At 45.5% G+C, this 18,754-nt stretch overlaps 1 protein-coding gene across 4 annotated transcripts in view; it reads right to left on the bottom strand.

Moving 5' to 3' along the window:
• The window catches only part of LOC119397143 (uncharacterized), a 51,884-nt gene that overhangs the window by 9,923 nt on the left and 23,207 nt on the right, over positions 1–18,754 (bottom strand). For all 4 annotated transcript variants that reach the window (XR_007416333.1, XM_037664584.2, XM_037664587.2 and 1 more), the window contains 3 exons: positions 18,456–18,680; positions 6,910–7,666; positions 6,599–6,837 (listed from right to left, as the gene is read on the bottom strand). Coding sequence is in view for 3 of the 4 variants with exons in the window: in XM_037664584.2 (XP_037520512.1) it covers positions 6,599–6,837; positions 6,910–7,666; positions 18,456–18,680 (1,221 nt within the window). In the remaining variant the exon portion in view is untranslated. The remainder of the gene's footprint in view (positions 1–6,598; positions 6,838–6,909; positions 7,667–18,455; positions 18,681–18,754) is intronic.

Below are 18,754 nucleotides of genomic sequence, written 5' to 3'. Positions count from 1 at the left end.
TGTGCTCTCATCGCTTGTGTTGTGCGCTGCCGAAAGGCTCCGGGAACCAGCCCGAGCAGACAGGCTGCGCTTTAGGCTGCACAAACAGCTATGCAAACATGGATAAAGCTGGGGAGTAGATCCAGTTCCATCGGTTCCCGTCTGCAATCGCCGTCGCCGACGGCCTTGTTCGCGCACCGGCCGCCAACCACGGCCCTCGTTGCGTCAAGCTACATGAAGTGCATAGACTCAAGATAGCTGTTGAAATATTAGAATCGGCGACGCATCGAAAAGAAAAGGAAATCAAAGCGGGAAAAGGAGTTTGCAAGATGTACACCGGAGGAACATGTGCGATCGGCCAAGCATTGCATAAAGAAAGCCGAAAATTGAATAGGAGACGTAGGGTATCCTTTTCAAATGTTGGGAGACAATGTTAACGTGTAGACAGAATAACAAGGTCTTAATTATTCGGCAGATCCCACGCCTTGTGGGAATCGGTTTTATGCGAAACAGTCAGCGAGTAGTTCTATGCTGTTTTTTTTTTTTTTTTTTTTTGGTGTTGAGCCAAGTGTTACGAGGTGGATCGAGGTGTTTTTGTAAGTGCAGTAGTTATGTACACATCGTGGTCTTACCAGGCACGTCGACTACACTGGCGTTCAAAGGGTAACTTATGGTCTGACGTAACGTCAGCACCCATGTTACAGCACATACGTCAGTATTTTCGCACTGAAGTGCACTTTACGGTGCGATTATGTCAACATCATACGTAACTTTCGTTTGCGTATTCCTCCGGAATCGAGAAACGCTTGAATATAGCTTGCTGAATTTTGTAGGAATACAAATGTAACGTTTATTAAACTGCTATAAAAGCAGAGCAAACACTGGAACCACAGACGTTAACCTGACATGACGCCTGTATCATAGGAGTACATATGTAGTACTTATTGCTTTGTTATAAAATTAGATAGCCAACATCACAACCACAACTGACGTTGCACCGCCATTACGCCTGCATAGGCTGTTTTTCCAAAGCAGGTTCTAGACCTGGCGTGGCTCTGTGGTAGAATACCTGACTGCCACGCAGAACCATTGGGTTCGATTCCTGCTGGGATCCTAATTCTTATTCTCTGCATTCGTCGGGTCAACACTGACGTTGTAGGTTTTTCTTAACACTCTCGCATTTACCAATGTCTGTTCTCGCCGTTCCTGGGCAGATATAAACTGTCAATCACCTGTGGCGCATACCCGTACACCGATGCCCGTGGTAAACGGGTATGTGCTACACATGTCTGGAGGGAAGGGTTTCACGACGTACGCAACAGGATTTTCACTTTATTCATGTCATGAGCAGACAGTCATATTCGTCAAATCCGCTTACCCTCCCATGCCAATTCTGGTGTACACCAAGTTAAGCAGGCGATCACGAGAGCACCCAGACGTAGGTGGCTAGATAAACAGATACCTAGATAGAAACGCTCAAAGTGCCTAGGGTTCGCTAAGAAATGCTTCGCATTTAAAAATAAATGGTGCTACTTACATCTAGCTCCACATCGTAGCTTATCGCGTTAAGCTTCGTCTGCGGGGCGCACTTGCAACGCTATTTGCACTCGTTGTCGCCTTTATATTCCGTGATGTCGTGCACGTGACCTGCTTCGTGCAAGCGGAGACAACGCAAAGAAGCTGACTCGTTTGATGTTCCGACAGCGCTCATCGGTGTGGACATGAGAGGGGCACCGTGTCATTCTTTCTAGATGACTTGGCGGCCATTAAACGCGTCCACGACTGCAAATGACTGCGCGGGAGTCTGCCTGAAGCCCGACGACGGGCCCCGTTGTCTGAACACGTGTCCGAGAGTCGAACGCTTCGTGCATTGTTCAAAAGAACACTGTTGCTGCCGCTTCTCTTTCCTCTCGGCAACAAACGCAGCAGCATACAGCTTTGAATTGCTCAAAAAGAAACGACGCGCTTCTCTTCGAATACATGCTGAAAGTAGCAGAGCCTGCTCCGCGTCGTCTGCTTCACATGCCAGTGCTGTCCCTGCCGCCGCCTGGGGCGCTTTTCGGGAGAGGCGTAGCTGGCGCCTTACGACGGCCGCCCGGTGCCTATAACGTAGCAGTTGCCGTGCCCAAGGTTGCCCGCCTTTACTGCCCGGCCGCCAATGCTACGGTTCCTTGCGCAACAGTGGCCATCAACCTCGCCAAGACACAGCCACGGGCCACTCCGAAACTGTATATTTCACTGTAACGGAGCTTAGCTTGGTCAGCAGCAGCAGCAGTAGAGTAGCAACAGTGCGAAAATAGTGAGAACCAAGCGCATGCAGCAGTATGCGATACCGAAACTACCACTGAGACACGACCGTGTGAGCAAAGCGCAGCGCAGCTCGGCGAAAACTGAACTTTTCAACCAACGCCAAGAGGTTCTTTTTTCCATGAATCAAAGAGAAACGAACAAGCAGCACTTTATGACGTCTTGTGGCACGGAAGGTTCTTTTTTTATCGCAACTAGTTTGATTACTAGTGGTTAATTGTACTCGGGGCTCTTGATGTCATCGGGATCACTTCCAAAATTCCCCACCCGCGGCGCACATCATGTCCTACATTTACCTTAATTTCTCGATTAGTAGAGCATTGCTGTTGATAATATTGATGTTTTAGACATTCTTACACACTGACCTTTCACTCTGACATAAATTGTTATTTGCCTTTAGTGTCCCTTTAATCAAGCTTGCCTTAATTAGGAAATCTTAAGCTTATCTAGGCTTATTAGGTTTGGCTATACTTAACTTCGCTTAAAGGGACACTAAAGAGAAACAATGAATTGGTTTAGATTGATAAAGTGTGCTCGGAGAACTCTTGTGTAGTTTATTGCACCACCATAGGTTTATTATTAAAGGAGAAAACCAAGTTCAAAGTTTCATTTTTAAATTTTGCGTCGAACTTTGTAATTCGTGACGTAAAAGACTTCAAAGAGCATTTAACGTATTTTGGCGCCACTGGCTCGACGAAATTTCCACAAACTAGTTATGTCAAGTCTCTGGCCCCCTCAGAGGACAATGTACTTCGATTTAACCGATTAGGAACTACGCAGGCCCAAGCAGGCGCCGTCAAAAATATGCGACGTCACGGCAAATGGTGCGGGAATTCCAAGGTGGCGTCGCCCCCTTCATTTTCTTTTTGCGCGCTTTCTCGCTTATTAAGCGTCTTCGCGAAGAAAGCGTGGTGTTTTTGGTATCGTGGAAGACTACTTTACTAATGTGAGAAAAATCGTTTTGCTCTTCAGTGTCCCTTTAACTAGGCTCAACGTGGAAAAGGCAACCTGGGCCGAGTGTCTGTTCATGCCACGTGGAATAACGAAAAACTTAAACAGCTCCGCAGTTAAAATACATACGACTACTTAAAATGTGGTCCTCTATGGTCAAGTATACTTACCATAAAAGTAATTTGCACACTTCTCGCAGAGTTGGATGTGCTATGAACCATGACAAATAACAAGGTACAACTATTTTTGAGCTAGTACTATTTTGTAGCAATGCCCTCTACTCAATTCTATACCATTATTTTCACCAGTGCTCAGCACTAGCTTACCTTGCTGACAATGTGGGCAAACTGTCGCATTAACCACTGATGAAGAAATGTGAGAAAAGACATTAAACCTTAAGGCATCTCTACAATATAGCAACCCTGATGTGCATCCATTTTATAGTAACTTATACTTACTGCAACATCATGCTCATGTTTTTAAACAATTTCACCATTGCACCATACTATGACTCGTCCAAGCTCTTTGGTTTTGGTTCACTGCATTATTGAAGATTCATTCGTTCAACCATGAAAGTTATGAGCGCGGAAACGCAATTCACATTTGTTGACAGTGTTTTATATAAAAAACCCTTTTTCATACTCTGAAATACTTCAGTTTGTCAAGAAAAAAGTACCCAGAACACATAATTGTAACATGTATTATTCTTCTTCTAAAAACTGCTTTTCTGAACTTAGCCTTATATATTAAAGGAGTCCTGAACAGTCCCTCAAGCTTGGCATGCAAACACAAACTATGGAAAGAGGACATAACTGCAATGGAGTGGCAAGAAAAGACAACTTCCCTAATATTGAATAGAGGATTCCCACCCATCATTTCTTTTTGGCTGCCAGCTCATGCCAGGTGGCAGCAGCCCATAAGCAGCAGTAATTAGGCAAATATTTGCGACCACAAATTCGTTGCAACCACATAGTTCATGTATGTACACACCCTGCTAGATATACCAAGGATACCTGGAGAATCAGGGAAGGAAAAGTTTTCAGCACATCTCAACAATATCGTCACTGGTCCCTTGTCACTCCTGGAGTGTCTTCTCAGAGGCCCATCTCAACAGGTTGCCATTAGCAGGACCCAAAGAGAAAAAAAGATGTGGCGATACGTGATGAGATTATCATTGCTATTGGCACTGCCCCTACTGAGGAGAAAAGTTGAGGAAGAATAGAGTACTGAACTCTGAATTTCTCTGTTCACATTAGGTCTCTTTAAAATATAGGTTCAGTAATGTTTCTTGAATGACAACACGTTTCTCATAGCTCAGAAAAAGGTGCTTCAGAGCATGTCACACTGGCTTCAGTGTACTTGAGTGTTTGAACACTGATTTGTTTTACGTGCTACAGTCACTAGAAGATTGTTGAACAAGTGTGCACATCACACTTAGCTGCCCTATATAATTAGAAAGTCAAACTTGATTTCAGAACAATGTTTCTGTTTATATGCACTTCAATGGGCTGGAGGAAGTTCCAGTCCCTAAAGTAAGGCGTCTTTATTCAATGGCACCACCGCATCAGAGCCAACACAATGTGCAGTAGGTCCACAGTCAATGGCATTGCTTTACTGTCAGTAATAAATAACTTGGTCTCGATAAGAGCAACCTATACTCCATATCAGAAGTCCCTTTCAGTGCTGTGGAGGCTGCAGGGCTACTTAGTCAACAGTAAGGGTGAAAATCCCTTGAGATGTATTCATCCGTGCTGCATCATATACTCGGCATCTCTATGGCATCTGCACACAGGTGTTGGGAGAGCAGACGGCAGCACCAGAAAAAAAATAAAGAAAACAGCATCACCTGAACCGGGTGCCTTCCACCTGAAGATGTCATGCACTGTGTGGCCTGTAAGTTCTACACTGATGCCTGTGTTTGCTTTGTGTTTCTATCCTGACACAAAGCAGTGTAGTATTCGTGGCTATACTGCACTGTTTCCAAGAGCCATACTCAAGTACTCAGTGCTTTAGGCTGAGTAGATGGGGCTAAACAGACATAATCTCAGTAATAACAACAATACATGTCTGATACTTTGTCCTCAGCACAAGATGACACAAAGCGATGGCTGATTTCACTACCTACTATTGCTGTCAGGGCACAGGGCAAGCGAGAGTTCAGTCGTGCATGCATGTGCACCACCACGCTGCTTCGTAACCACAATTACCAGCAGTTATTGAAACAGTAATTAAAGGCATACCGTACAATGTAATTCTAAAGTGGCACTAACATACCACATATAGCTGTGACGCAGCATGTGCCAAACAAATACAGATGCTTCAACCCTGCCACTTGTAAGGCAATCACATATGGAAGTTGTCTTGCTGCACAAGCATGTGACTTCCTTGCACTTCATAACTTTGGCAACGCTGCAAGGTAGTGTGAGAGGAAGTGTAGACTTGAAAACCCCTACAATACAATGGCACATATTAGGTTGGTTATTCCAGTCCTCTGGCTCAGAGTCGGCAGATGCGAAGGCAGCCCGCAATCAGAGCACGAGACAGCATACCAACCGAATGCATCAGCGATCTCGGAGCAGCTAGGAGCAGTGCGCCTGTAGCACCCCCGTGCAGCCAGTGCGGGAAGCCATTGGGTAAACATTCGTGCGCTACATCGACAAATGGCATCGACCCTCTGAGCTGCCAACTTCAAGGCATTCGTCTGCGAGCTGCTGTAAAAAGAGCATTAACGTTTCCTCCACCTTGAATAGCTGCATTCTGTTTTGACATGGTGCAGTTATGGCTTGGTAGATGTGAACTCGCCACACAAATGCTCAAAAATGCCACGAACACAATCTAAGACACATGCACAGAATATTATGCGTTCGATGCTGTCCCCTTCTGAAATGCAAGCTCATGCTGTAACCCTGTCACCTGCCTGTCACACAATCCTGTGGTGCAACCTGCCCGCCCGGCCAGGTCGCACCTCGCTCTAACTTCGAAGCCAGAGCGGTCAGGAGCGATTCGAGTTGGAGGCTGACGCTTCTAAAGAACCAACTGAAGGTAGTTCAAGTGCTCAAATTCTACCAACCGAACGCGCAGCCACATTTCAGAGTGCTCTAAATCGCCCATCCGAGTACGTCACAAATATTGCAACAAAAGTATGCTTATCCATTCTCTCAAGCCCTCCTTACGTTCTCTCTGAATAAACTTCAGTCCCCACTCAGCTCTTGGCCTTGCTTGATATTCTTTATGTGCACACGGGCGCTATGCACTCTTTGTATGCGCCGGACAGCGTATTTGGCCATCACATAAGAGAAACATTCAAGAACAAAGTTTGCAGCAACAGGAAGCTGGAACATAAAACCAATAAGCTTCTTACCTTGACTGTAGGGTTTGCTTTCTCCACTATCTGGCCGTAGAAGTCTGATGGATTGAACACCACAGAAAGACACACACAAAAAGTGTTGCCGTCAGGAAGGATAGCTGGAGGCACAACAGCTGGTGGAGTCATGCTGGCAAGTTGTAGGTAAGCTGGGTACATGCCAGGTGGTTGCATGCCACCAGGAGATGCAGCAGCAGGAGCGATGGCAGCCACTGTTGTGGGAGCCATTGCCGTGACTGCAAGTGCCATAGTAGTGGGTGTTTTGACTGAAGGCACAGTGGCAATAGACTAGTGAAGTGAAGCCATACCAGCTGAGGGTGAAGCTATGCCAGCAGGAGATGAAGCTATGCCAGCAGGAGATGAAGCTATGCCAGTAGCAGATGCAGGCATGTCAGCAGGTGGTGGAGACGTGTCAGCAGGTGGTGGAGACATGCCGGCTGGAGGTGGGGCCATGCCGGCTGGAGGTGGGCCCATCCCGGCTGGAGGTGGGGCCATGCCGGCTGGAGGTGGGGCCATGCCGGCTGGAGGTGGGGCCATGCCGGCTGGAGGTGGGGCCATGCCAGCTGGAGGTGGGGCCATGCCAGCTGGAGGTGGGGCCATGCCAGCTGGAGGTGGGGCCATGCCAGCTGGAGGTGGGGCCATGCCCGCTGGAGGTGGGGCCATGCCCGCTGGAGGTGGGGCCATGCCCGCTGGAGGTGCGGCCTTGCCAGTGGGAGATGGACCTGCCAATGGCACCCCAAGTTTCGGTGTGCAAGCTGGGGCTGCACTGGCAGGAGGCATATTACATGGTAGTGCACCAGTTGAAGGTGTGCTGGCAGCAGGCATGCTAGCAGGGAACATGCCAGGTGGTGGCATGCACATTGAAAGCACAGACCCGCTTGGCATGCCAGGCTGAGGTGCAGTGTAAGCAGAAGTTGTGGTAGGTGGGGTTGTTCCAACTAGAGGCACAGTGGTTGAAGATGTCACAGCAGTGGCTGTTGTGGCTGGAGATGTAGTGGCCTTCGGCACAGTGACTGCAGGATGAGTCACCGGCAACTTAGTGGCACAGTTGAAAGCTTTCTGGTTCTGAAAAAGAGAAATCCAACTTTCATAAATAAAGAAGAAAAGGCAACAATATCCAAAATAACAGCAATAATTAAGCACAGTTATGAAGAACAAAAAGAAAGTTTTAAATGCCTATTTTTCCAGTGCAACAGCAAAAAGGTTACCATCCTCAATGCCAAATCATGTAGCAGTAATGAAAGAAACATCGCAGGTTCTTTGTTAGAAGAAACTTTCAATTAGTCTATAGTCACAAATACAGTTGTTGTCCTATGCTGGAAACATTGATAAGCATACACTGTTTATCCCAGCTAACTTGGGCCAAGCTAATTAAAAAAAGTGCGACGAGATATGATGATGCAACCAACAGCATTACGTTACTAGATGCCTTGTGCATACACGTAAATTTTTTGAAAAATTTACCAGTATTTACCAGTAACATTATTTGTCTAAATTTCAACATCACATTTGAAGACATCATGCTAAAAAATTTACAGTAAGCTGCATCATTCCTAATTACTTTTTCTGCAATTCAGATGAGTGGCACAATTCAGATGAGTGGAAAAATCATGTGAAGCAAGTGCATGCCCCAACATCTCGTGCATGTGTCAGCAGTGCTCTTGGAATTTAAAAGAACAAGCACTGCTCTCAAGTGATAAACAGAGAGGCTCGATAAGCACCAGCTAACTTTAGCCAGAGTTTAAAAATATGCCAACGCACTCTATGACGATGCAACCAAGTGCATGTTGCTGACTATCGCATGGAGTAAATCTCACTATTTTTTGTGTCTGCTTAATTAGGCAAGGATAATTAACTTCTAAAGTAACAAAGCTGGGCAAAGAAATTCTAATTAGAAAGTTGTATATTGGTTTGCAAAACTACAATTAGACTGTTTCTAACTTTCTATCTATTAAAGGAGCACTGACATCAAATTTACGCGTGTCAATATATTTGCACCCACGAGCACTTATTGATCACCTTGTAGCAATTCGCAACTCAAAATGCAACGAAGGGACGAACAACTGTCTGTTCTATTGAATAATATGGCCAGTATCGAGCACAATGTAAAACAGGTGGTAAGCTTGCCAACTTGTAGTGCTGGCAGCAATGCCTCTCAGTCACCTCCCGGCCGCACACCAGCTGATCACATGGCCACAGAAAGAAAAGACGTGAGGTTCGGCTGACATTTTGTCTGCTAGGTGGACACGTGCAGTCATGCCATCACCAGCATCGCTGCCGTGACCGTCAACAGTGTCAACAAGTGATGAAAACAACATTCTAGAATTGGGAATCGCCGCGATTTGCGATTAGAATCATTTCCGTTTAGACCCTTCGCAAAACAGCAATTCACAAATGAATGCCATTCCAAGCAGCGATGAGGAGATGCCCAGGGAGGCGCACTTGAGTCATGCTCACTGGTATGACTCTGTTAGGTATATTAGAGAATTTTAGTGTGTACAGCATTCCAGTATAGGCGAAGGGATTTATGGAATATCGCATTTACAGAATATTATCAGGTTACTGGACGATGATATTGACATCTTGTGAGGCTTTGGACAACCACAATGATGGATGTACGTTTCTTTGTTTTTGACGAGTGTCTGTAACGAAAAAAAAAAGTTTAACAAGGTAATGCATTCCCAATTACGCTGCTGCCGTGAATGCACACCGGCAAAGAAGTAGAATATGTTAAGTTTTTAAAATAACAATTCTGTGGTTGCCAGGTTCTTTTTTGCAGCGCCAGATGGTCCCACCTATCTGGCTTCTCACGTTCACGGCTACAGTAATTCGGTATTATGCTAATGCAAAGAAGTCTATGGGCAAACTAAAACTCGCTAGTAACGCTATTTGCGTGTTACTTGTCGGCGATATTTCAACCTTAAGACAGAGCTCGTAATGCAGAGATAAAGAAAACAGCAGCAGATCAGTCTCTTTAATACCGCGCGCCAGAGCATTCTTCTTCTTTCTTAACTCTGTATAAAGCATATGTGCATATGCGCTGTCATCTTCGCCTTTCTCGTAGCACGCACGTGGCATTTGCCTCCCTCCGAAAGAGACATCATCCCGAAGCACAGCCTAGGCGCTCTACTTAGAAAATCGCACACACGTGCACTGGTACCTCCACGGCAAACAGGAGTTAGCTGGATAGGTACAGTTTCTTCTGCATGACATGCACGACTTCGGGTGAACGCTTCCGGCGACTAACTAAAATCACTGTTGGGAACGACCTCGTAGTTCACATCGTTTAAGCGTCTGATGACTGAGCAGTTTTTCATAAAGTCCGCGTCGATGTATTGGGATTCAGACCCATACCTTGTCACCTGGTGTGAAGGTTACGAATTAGTGTCGTAGGTCATACCGTTTCGCATGTTTATGTTGCTGATGACAAAGGCTTCCTCGGCGCATTGAGTAAATTCTTCGGTGTCGATATGAATGTCGTCACACTCAAGCGGCAGCATAGCCTCCAACGTTTTCGTGACTTTGCGACCATGGATTAAACTGAATGGTGTCATTCCAGTAGTTTCCTGTCGAGTGGTCTTATAGGTGAAGCTCGTGTAAGGCAACATTTCGTCCCAGTTTTTATGTTGCGTGCCGACGTACAGGGTATGTCCAAAAAGTAATGTCAATGAATCGATTAAAAAGGATGTATTGATCAGATCAGTACAACACAAAGGCTTCAAAATAGGCTCCTCCTGCAGTGAAGCATTGCTTCCAGTGAGATTTCCAGGCATCAAAGGCATCACGGTAGGCCTCCTCCGTAATCTCCTTTAAAGTAACGCCCTGACGTCGCCCAACGACCGCATTTACCTCATCCTCAAGGTGTCCGTGCGTCTGAGCCATCCCCCGTGTCCGTGCGTCTGCGCCCGTCCGTGTCTGTTTCGTCCGTCGTCTTAGAAAAAATTTTGCGCAAGAAGTAGTGATCATGGAGTACCAACTAGCCCGAACCCACACCTCCTTTAAAGCCTTGGTGCAACCTCTTTGACTTTGTTAACTGTCCTGAAACGATGCCTTTCATGGGAGTTTTCAAGCGCGGAAACAAAAGGAAGTCTGGAGCAGCCATTTCAGGACTGCAGGGCAGCTGGGGAACCCTTGGCACCTTTGAATCGACAAGGAAGCGGGTCAAGACGAAGGCGGTGTGGACTGGCGCGCTGCCATCGGTGATGGTTGTTGACAGCCGTCCAGTGCGGGTTTCATCGTTGGCCTCTTTATGAACTTCTAAAAGGCCTTATGCCGCCGGTATACTTGTCGTTTTGACTAACAATTATCACCAAAGCTCTTTACCATAGGAAAAGTCTCCACTTCAGACTTGTCGAGTGTCAGACAAAACTGTTCATCAGCCAGTTGTGCGCATGACAGTGCAAGTTGTAGTGAGTGTGCGCCAAGAAACCACCGTTAATTTACCGGCCTATTGCTGCAACGGAGCCGGCGAGTCGCGGCCACAGCTGATTTCATTCGCTCAAACCATGGCTGAGAGCAGCACGTTTGCTGCCGCACGAATGCGCTAGTCACGTGGTTATTTTAGTATTTCGAGGGCTTTCTTTGCAACTTGGAAAAAATGGCATACGTGAGACTTTTTTTATCGCAAATAATGCAATGGGAGTTTCTGAAGATGCGCTCGAACTTTGCAAGTCGAATTTCTTGCTTAAAGTCAATACTTAGCAATTTAGTTAAATAATCCTAATTAACAAATTAATTCATTACAAAACAAAAAATTGTAGTGCGCAAGGTGACTGTCGGCAATTTCCAGCTGATTTCACTTGCCTGCCTGTAATATTGTATTTTTTAAGCCTTGGCTAAAGATAGCTGGGACACCCTGTGTGTGTGGTGGGGGGGGGGAATTATATCTGAAATGACTAGCCTTGATTAATTTAACAATATTTAAAAGAAGCACACAACATTTATGCTAATAAGGTCTGCCTTGGTCTCATTATACTGAGGCAAAAATTCAATGTGAAGAAAAAAGAATGTCCCTATAGGCTCAAAATGTCAACTTTTGTTTTTTTGTCAATATGGTTACCTATTTGGCAAGTTAATGTTTATTCCTGCTTCACTGTATATCCTCCTCGTGAGATGGTACTTTATCAAAGTTAATGACCATGTATAAAATATGTTTTAACCAATGCAACCACCACAAATCCCCATGGGCACACTTAATTTAAGCAAGACATAACTTTATTATCTGCTTCATAACTCCCACGCTTTTGCAATTTATACACATTTTTAAGTGATTGCACAACTATCATTAGAAACAAGACAGTGTGAAAATCGCTTGACAACTCTGGCATCATGGGTGCTTCGAAAATGTGACAAGCTTGACTGAGCATCAATAGACCTTATGCCAAATCTGCTGCCATCTAGTGGCCGCCGTGCGCATTTCCGCCATGTTGGAGGCTAAGCGTGCTCCGCATGTATACACACGGAGCGTACGTATCAACATGTGGTGGCTGATAGGAACGGCAATGGCAACATATTTTCGTGTGCCATGTTGCTCAGATGGAGGAAATTGGGATGCTGAAAAAAGGTTTACAAGAAACTAACCTCCATGTTGTTAGATTTCCTCGCGGTCAACAAGAATCAGCAAATCGTTCCGTGGCTCTGGCTGCTTATGACTAACGCCGTGTTTATGGTCACCATTATTAATAGATGCGCTATGTGACAGCATCAGCACTCATTAGAGAACGCTCTTTCATGTCATGCCAGAACCAGAGTGTTCGTGCCGCGTGCTTGCAGGCACCGACAAACCGGCTTCGTGTATGTGCTTCAAAGCTGCATCATGGTTACTCGCGCATGCCTGCACTCTGTTGACAACATTACTTTGTTTATTACATTGCAATAACAATAGCATGGTAGACAGGTAGCTCGTGCGAATCTTTGATTCTTAGCGAACGGATTGATTATGCTAGAGTGTCTTGTTCGCAGTCTGTTTTCGATTGTGGAGTTTAACAAAGTAGCGTTTGGTGGGATGCTTTGCGCGCATGCTTCACTATGCATATTTTTCAAGCATTTCATGTGCTATCACTGCCAAATTCAGAGGTGTGGCCCGTTTGTCCTGACCCCCCCCCCCCCCCCCCCCTTACCTTTTCTTCTTTAATTTATAGCCCAAGAAAAGCACATGTCAAGTTCTCCCAAAAGTTGATCTAGAGCACTGCACGGGCCGATTTTTCCGGCCCGGGCCCGGCCCGGCCCGAAAACGCCATGCTCCGGCCCGGTGTTCTTAAATGTGGCCCGTACCCGGCCCGGGCCCGAAAGGTTCGGGCCCGGCCCGGCCCGTTTCAGCTAGTTATGCCTTGAGCATAAATGAGGCACTGTCCAACCTTCGGTTATTGTGAAGATACCTGCCGCACACAAGATATTTTCTAGAGACTGTTTTAGGAACTTCTTTCAGTGTCACGACTTTCACTGGTACTGTGCATACTTTCGGTGAATTACGCGCGTAACACTCTTGCGAAATGATTGCAGGGCAATATAAAGTATAATTAGTCATAGCTGGCTATTTCATGTACGCACGCAGTGCTAACCACGAAATCTCATTTTTGCATTTCAAAGAACAACTACAAAATATAATACCTGCATAAAGTGGAGAAAAACGCATGGCAGAAATTTTTAGGTTGAGTCTACATCAACTGCATACGAGCTAGGGCTGTTGAGTAAAAGAAGCAAGTCTCCTGCAAACTTCATCTATTGCACAATGCAATGAAAAAAAAAACTTGCTCTAGCTGCTTCTGGGAGGAATACGCCAGGCTGGGCAGCGTTACATAAATTAAAGCTGTCGTGTTGACGCCTCGGCAGGCAACTGCACCCAACCTACACTACGTTTTCGTGTTCAAAACAACAAGGTTCTTTGTCCCACCCTTCTTCCCCGAGTCACCGCCACCGCCACCGCCACTCGGGGAAACGAGTGTCTCTATGGTCTGGCGCATCACCACTAGTAATGGGAAAATCAACAACGACGTTTGCCCTGGGTTAAGAGTCGCTCCGCATCTTGCACTTAAAATGCACGAAAAACAGCTCCTGAGATATTAATGACTCACAAGTCGTGTTGGCCAGTGTACGGGCATGCGAGCGTAGCTGCATACTCGGAATGTTTCCCTAGATACCAACGCGCACATCTTATATACACTAATCTAGGCAGTTTACTGTTGCTTTCCTTACACGGTACCCAAGAACGTCTTTCACTCACTATAATGGCGGAAGCTTATATTAGGCGTTTCTTGAAATCCCGAGTAGCATACCGATCGAGCAAAATTGTAGACGTCTTGTACTGTGCAATTTCTGTGCACGCCAATGCACTCCAGGTGGTTTAAATTACCCGGAGCCCTTAACGACGGCGTCTCATATAGCCTGGGTCGCTTCGGGAAGTTAAACCCCATAAAACAGCAAAAACAAAGCCACACAACGTACACGCGCAATTATACCTATGCGTATGTGACCCGGGCCTAATACGGGCCTGGCTCAGGCCCGAGCCCGACCTGAGCCCGAAGATCAAGAGCCCGAGCCCGGCCCGGGCCCAATCCAAGAACCCCTTACCCGGCCGGGCCGGGCCCGGGCTTTCGGGCCGGCCCCCTTTAGAAAAATCCTGTATCCACCCCATGTGCTATGAAATGTCAACAGAAGCTTCTGGGACTTCTCATACGAAACTGAAAAAAAAAAATGCTGTTCCAGGAAATATGTTACATTCGACCGTGAGTGCACTACCGTTGGTTACGTGCTGAGGTGGTTTCACAAATGTTCTGTCAGCGATGGAAAACTGTCTTGCTGCAATGAGTTGAAATTGAAAGGCGCCTGTAGGCCCCGTAGGTGATGATGTGAACGCGAATATTCTTGGCATATCATGTTATTTACAAGCACATGCCAGAAGGATATTAAATAAAATACCAGCTAATCGGCACCTACATCTTGGAGCAACTAACACTTTTGATGCTCACTTTTCACATGCGTGAGATGCAGAAATGTTAATCATGCGGTAATTTTATACATAACATACGTCTGTGACTACAGCAGCGAAATATTTTTTTATTAAAAAAAATTAAAATTAAAATTAGATGCACAATATATCAGGTCGACGTAGGCTGCCTCTTATGAAACACTTTGAAATGGGTCAACAGCACTTACCATCATTGCTGTGCCTAGCCTTGTCGCGCGCTAACGCCTCTTTCCAACAATCCCACACTACATGCATGATATTCAGATATTTAACAGCGCTTTATTCGCTACACTGAACACAGACAGAAAAAATTTATAACCTAGCGCAAAGCTTCATTCTCAATGACGACAGGCCTACGTCTGACTCGGTGACAAACTTGTCCGTTCTCGTTGTGAGGCAGTTCTTTACACGTTTACACCTAATAACTGTCACCGTAATAACTAGGAAACGCCAGTAACGTGTACAGGCCCTTACACAAACGTCTGACGTTTTTATGCCCAGATTTCCTACTATCAAAGCAGATGCAAGCAAGAAGTTGTAGCAGCGACAGCAATATGATTCGTACACAAGCCTCCAACATGGCGCTGAATCGGTAGCTTCGTCAAAGCTCCGACAGATGGCAGCAATTTTGCATAAGGCCTATAGGCTCCCCATGCTTCACTATGTAGCCACTCGCTCAACAGGGGGAGGTGGAAAAAAGCAGCATAAGTGCAGAAGGTGGAGCGCCAGGAGATGGAGTGAAAGAAAGTGGGTGAAGGCACGCAGAAAGCAATGTAGACATTGTAGAGAAGACAGTACCGAAGCGCTAGTCTTTTGCTCTGTTCACGCTTCCAGTTATGTGCAAGTCACACAAAGCCAAATGCATGTATAGTGATGCTGGGTTTTTGAAATGGGCAGTTTGCCGAATCAACACTATAGGAAGTTAGTCACACAGTTGATTTAAGGCTGCATGGCTAAAAAAAAAGTTCAAGGGTTTTGAAGGAAAGTGTACCAATGCGAGCGCTTGCCGAGATGTACTCAAGCATGGAGTGCGCTTTCCTTTCTTTGTGCGGCTTTCTTTCATTCATTCTGTACTCTTACCCTTCCCCTTTTTCCTGCTACAAGTTCCCAGCATAAAATAAATGCTTGTTGTTATGCCTGGTGACACCAACCAGTTCTTGTCTGAGGCGGGATCCCTGCCACCAATGTAAGAGAGAGAGAACAATTCTAGGACTTTTAAGAGCATTGAAAATGTGCTTTTACATGGCAAGGGTTTTCACATGTTTGAAAGCAAACGAATGTAATCTATGGCCACCAAGATCAGGCTGCACATGTGGCTTGTTGCTCATACTGCCAAATATTGGAGGCTACTTGCAGCTACTAGAACCGCTCTTGTTAAGCCGGAAGCACTCAAAAACAGAGGATCAACTTCAAAAAGAAGACCCAGTTGTCATTAATACTTCGGTGTCAAAGCATCATGACACCGGTAGCAGATACAAGCATCTGTTGGCAACGGATGGAACACCACAGAACGACGTGATATATTCAATATAGATGGCTCTCCCCTTTAAATGCCCCATGTTTTTCACTTAAGCACGTATTGTTGGCACTGTGTCTTGTAATTTAATTTAAAAAATAACGGAAGCACACAAAATTCAAAGCTGCTGTGGAACTTCATCACCTTCCCTCCAAACCCCAAAGGGCAGTAAGACTCATAGGTCGACAAACTCACTCATGAGTCGACTCACTCAGACTCAGATCGGGCCATGAGTCCGAGTCAGTCCGGTTGAGGAAAATATTTGCGGGTCTGAGTCCGAGTGAGCCCTAAGCCCATATAATAATATAATAATATTTGGGGTTTAACGTCCCAAAACCACGATATGATTATGAACCCCATCTGGGGTTTTTTAACGTGCACCTAAATTTAAGTACACAGGCCTCAAACATTTTCGCCTCCAGTGAAAATGCAGCTGTCGCGGCTGGGATTCGATCCCGCGACCTTCTGGTCAGCGGTCGAGCACCATAACCACTAGACCACCGTGACGGGGCGAGCCCTAAGCACAAAATGTATTTCTTGAGCAAGTCTGAGAGAGCTCCACCTTCCATTGCTGACCTATGGTCCTATCGACTCGTCTTTAGCATTGCTATCAGTCTTATATCAGCTAGCATTTATACTCAAGTCTATTTACACATGTCAACGGTTCATGTGTCACCTCAATATTTACTGATCAGAGGCGTGGGTTGGGGGGGGGGGGGGGGGTGCCATTACCTCACCCCGCAAACTCTTTCGCAGGAAGTTCTTGATAAAATATCTCGTGTGAGTCACTTATTTCATAAAAATGTCCTTACTGGATGGAAACTACTTATAATATGTATTTGAAGGTGCAAGATCAAAAGGCGTATCGTAGAGCACTGATTATGGGAGATATTGGCATTAAAGAGCATTGGCACCATGATCGAAAAAGCTAATTTTAAGCTACTGGACTAATGAGTCGACACACTCAGGCTCACACACTCAGGTCAAGCCGCGAGTGTGAAAGTTCAGTGAGTTTGAGTCCGAGTGAGTATGGTTGAGGAAAATTGTGATTAGTCTAAGCCCGAGTGAGCCCTCAGAGCAAAATATATTTCTTGAGTGAGTCCGAGTGAGCTCCAATTTTTTTGCTGAACTATGGTAAGACTCCAGCATTAATTTGCACATAGCATATAGCATGGTGTCACTTCATTATGCTAAAGCTCTATACCGCCCCTTACAGAACTTAATACAGTTGAATCCAACTATATTGTAATTGGGTAAATCGAATTATCCTTTATATCGAACTATTTTCAATCATGGCAATGATTTAACATCAATGCATAGGGAAATCTACGCCTACATTGAACAAAATTAGCCAGAACACTTGCTATATTGAACATGGGCCGCTGGAATCGCCCGAAGAGGTTGGCTTTCCTTCACAAACTTTTGGCTTTCTCTCACGGAAGGGGATTTTCCCTCGTGCATTTGGGAGACCTAGCAGTGTGGTTAGGAGGACGTCGCATGGAGCGAGTATAACGTACTGCATGTCATCACGTGCTTCCCCCCATGATTCGTCACTGCATCGCCAGCCCTTCATGCGGGGTCGCCGTTCGCTTCTCCGCTGGTTTGTTAACGCAATAGATGCCATAGAACAGAATACCCTGCTGTTATCTGCAAAATCGGCAATAATCAATACAGTTGAACTCGGTGAAAAGAAGCCTTACGTCTCCACTGCGTACAGCATCCCAAGAAGCACTCCAACTACGATATTGAAAAAGAAGGCCGACAAGGGCCACGCCAGACTAGACGTGTCCGGCGTCTGAAGAGCACGCACAGCTGTGTGTGAAGATCTTGTGGCCCTATTTTTACATTAATATCGTATTTTCTCATGTTTAACCCACTTCTGCATGTAACCCCGCATCCCCAACTACAAACCGCAATAAAAAAAAAAGAGCATATTGCCACGAAGGCGTCTTCCTTACATTATCATAAGAGAATGCTGTGAAGCCAACTTGTGCATCAAAATCTGCATCGCAAATACAATAATTCCATTAAAAGTTGTATATCGAGTTATCCAATATATCGAACAAACTCCTGTTTTTTACGAGTTCGATATATATGAGTTCACTGTATGCAGTAGACTCTCAGTAAACAAAAATCTCTTAAACGGAATCGCTGCTTAAATGGAACAACTGCCTCTAGTAAGAGAGGTTTTGTACCTGAATTCTGCACCCCAGTTCATCTCTCAGGAAATGAAACTACAGTTAAATGAAACACATTTTCCTGGTCCCTTCAGGTTCTATTTAACAAGAGCCTACTGTACTTAGGTACAGAAACAAAAGATGGCCACGAGTCAAGCAATTAACCCTAGCAAAATGATCAGACTAGAGCCTTACGTTGGGCTGCAGGTATCCTGAAGAGCAGGTAGTGAGGAATTCTTGAGACAAGTTAATGGAGACATGGTCTTCATTGACGGACAGAATGTCCACAGTGTAGCGACCAGTGACAATATCTTGCGAGTGAAAGAAGGCTTTCAACTTTGTTCCTTGTCCAGAGATTTTGTCTCGAAATGCACGAACGGCAGCGAAACTCCAAAGGCCTGGGCCACATGTGGACTTCACCTACAAAGCAGTGCAATTAATCAAATCATGACTCACTGTTATACATTGTAACAGATGCGTCAAATAATGTGATG

The sequence above is a fragment of the Rhipicephalus sanguineus genome, chromosome 1, assembly GCF_013339695.2.
Source record: "Rhipicephalus sanguineus isolate Rsan-2018 chromosome 1, BIME_Rsan_1.4, whole genome shotgun sequence".
Taxonomy (NCBI): domain Eukaryota; kingdom Metazoa; phylum Arthropoda; class Arachnida; order Ixodida; family Ixodidae; genus Rhipicephalus; species Rhipicephalus sanguineus.
This window is presented reverse-complemented; position numbering and strand designations above follow the sequence as displayed.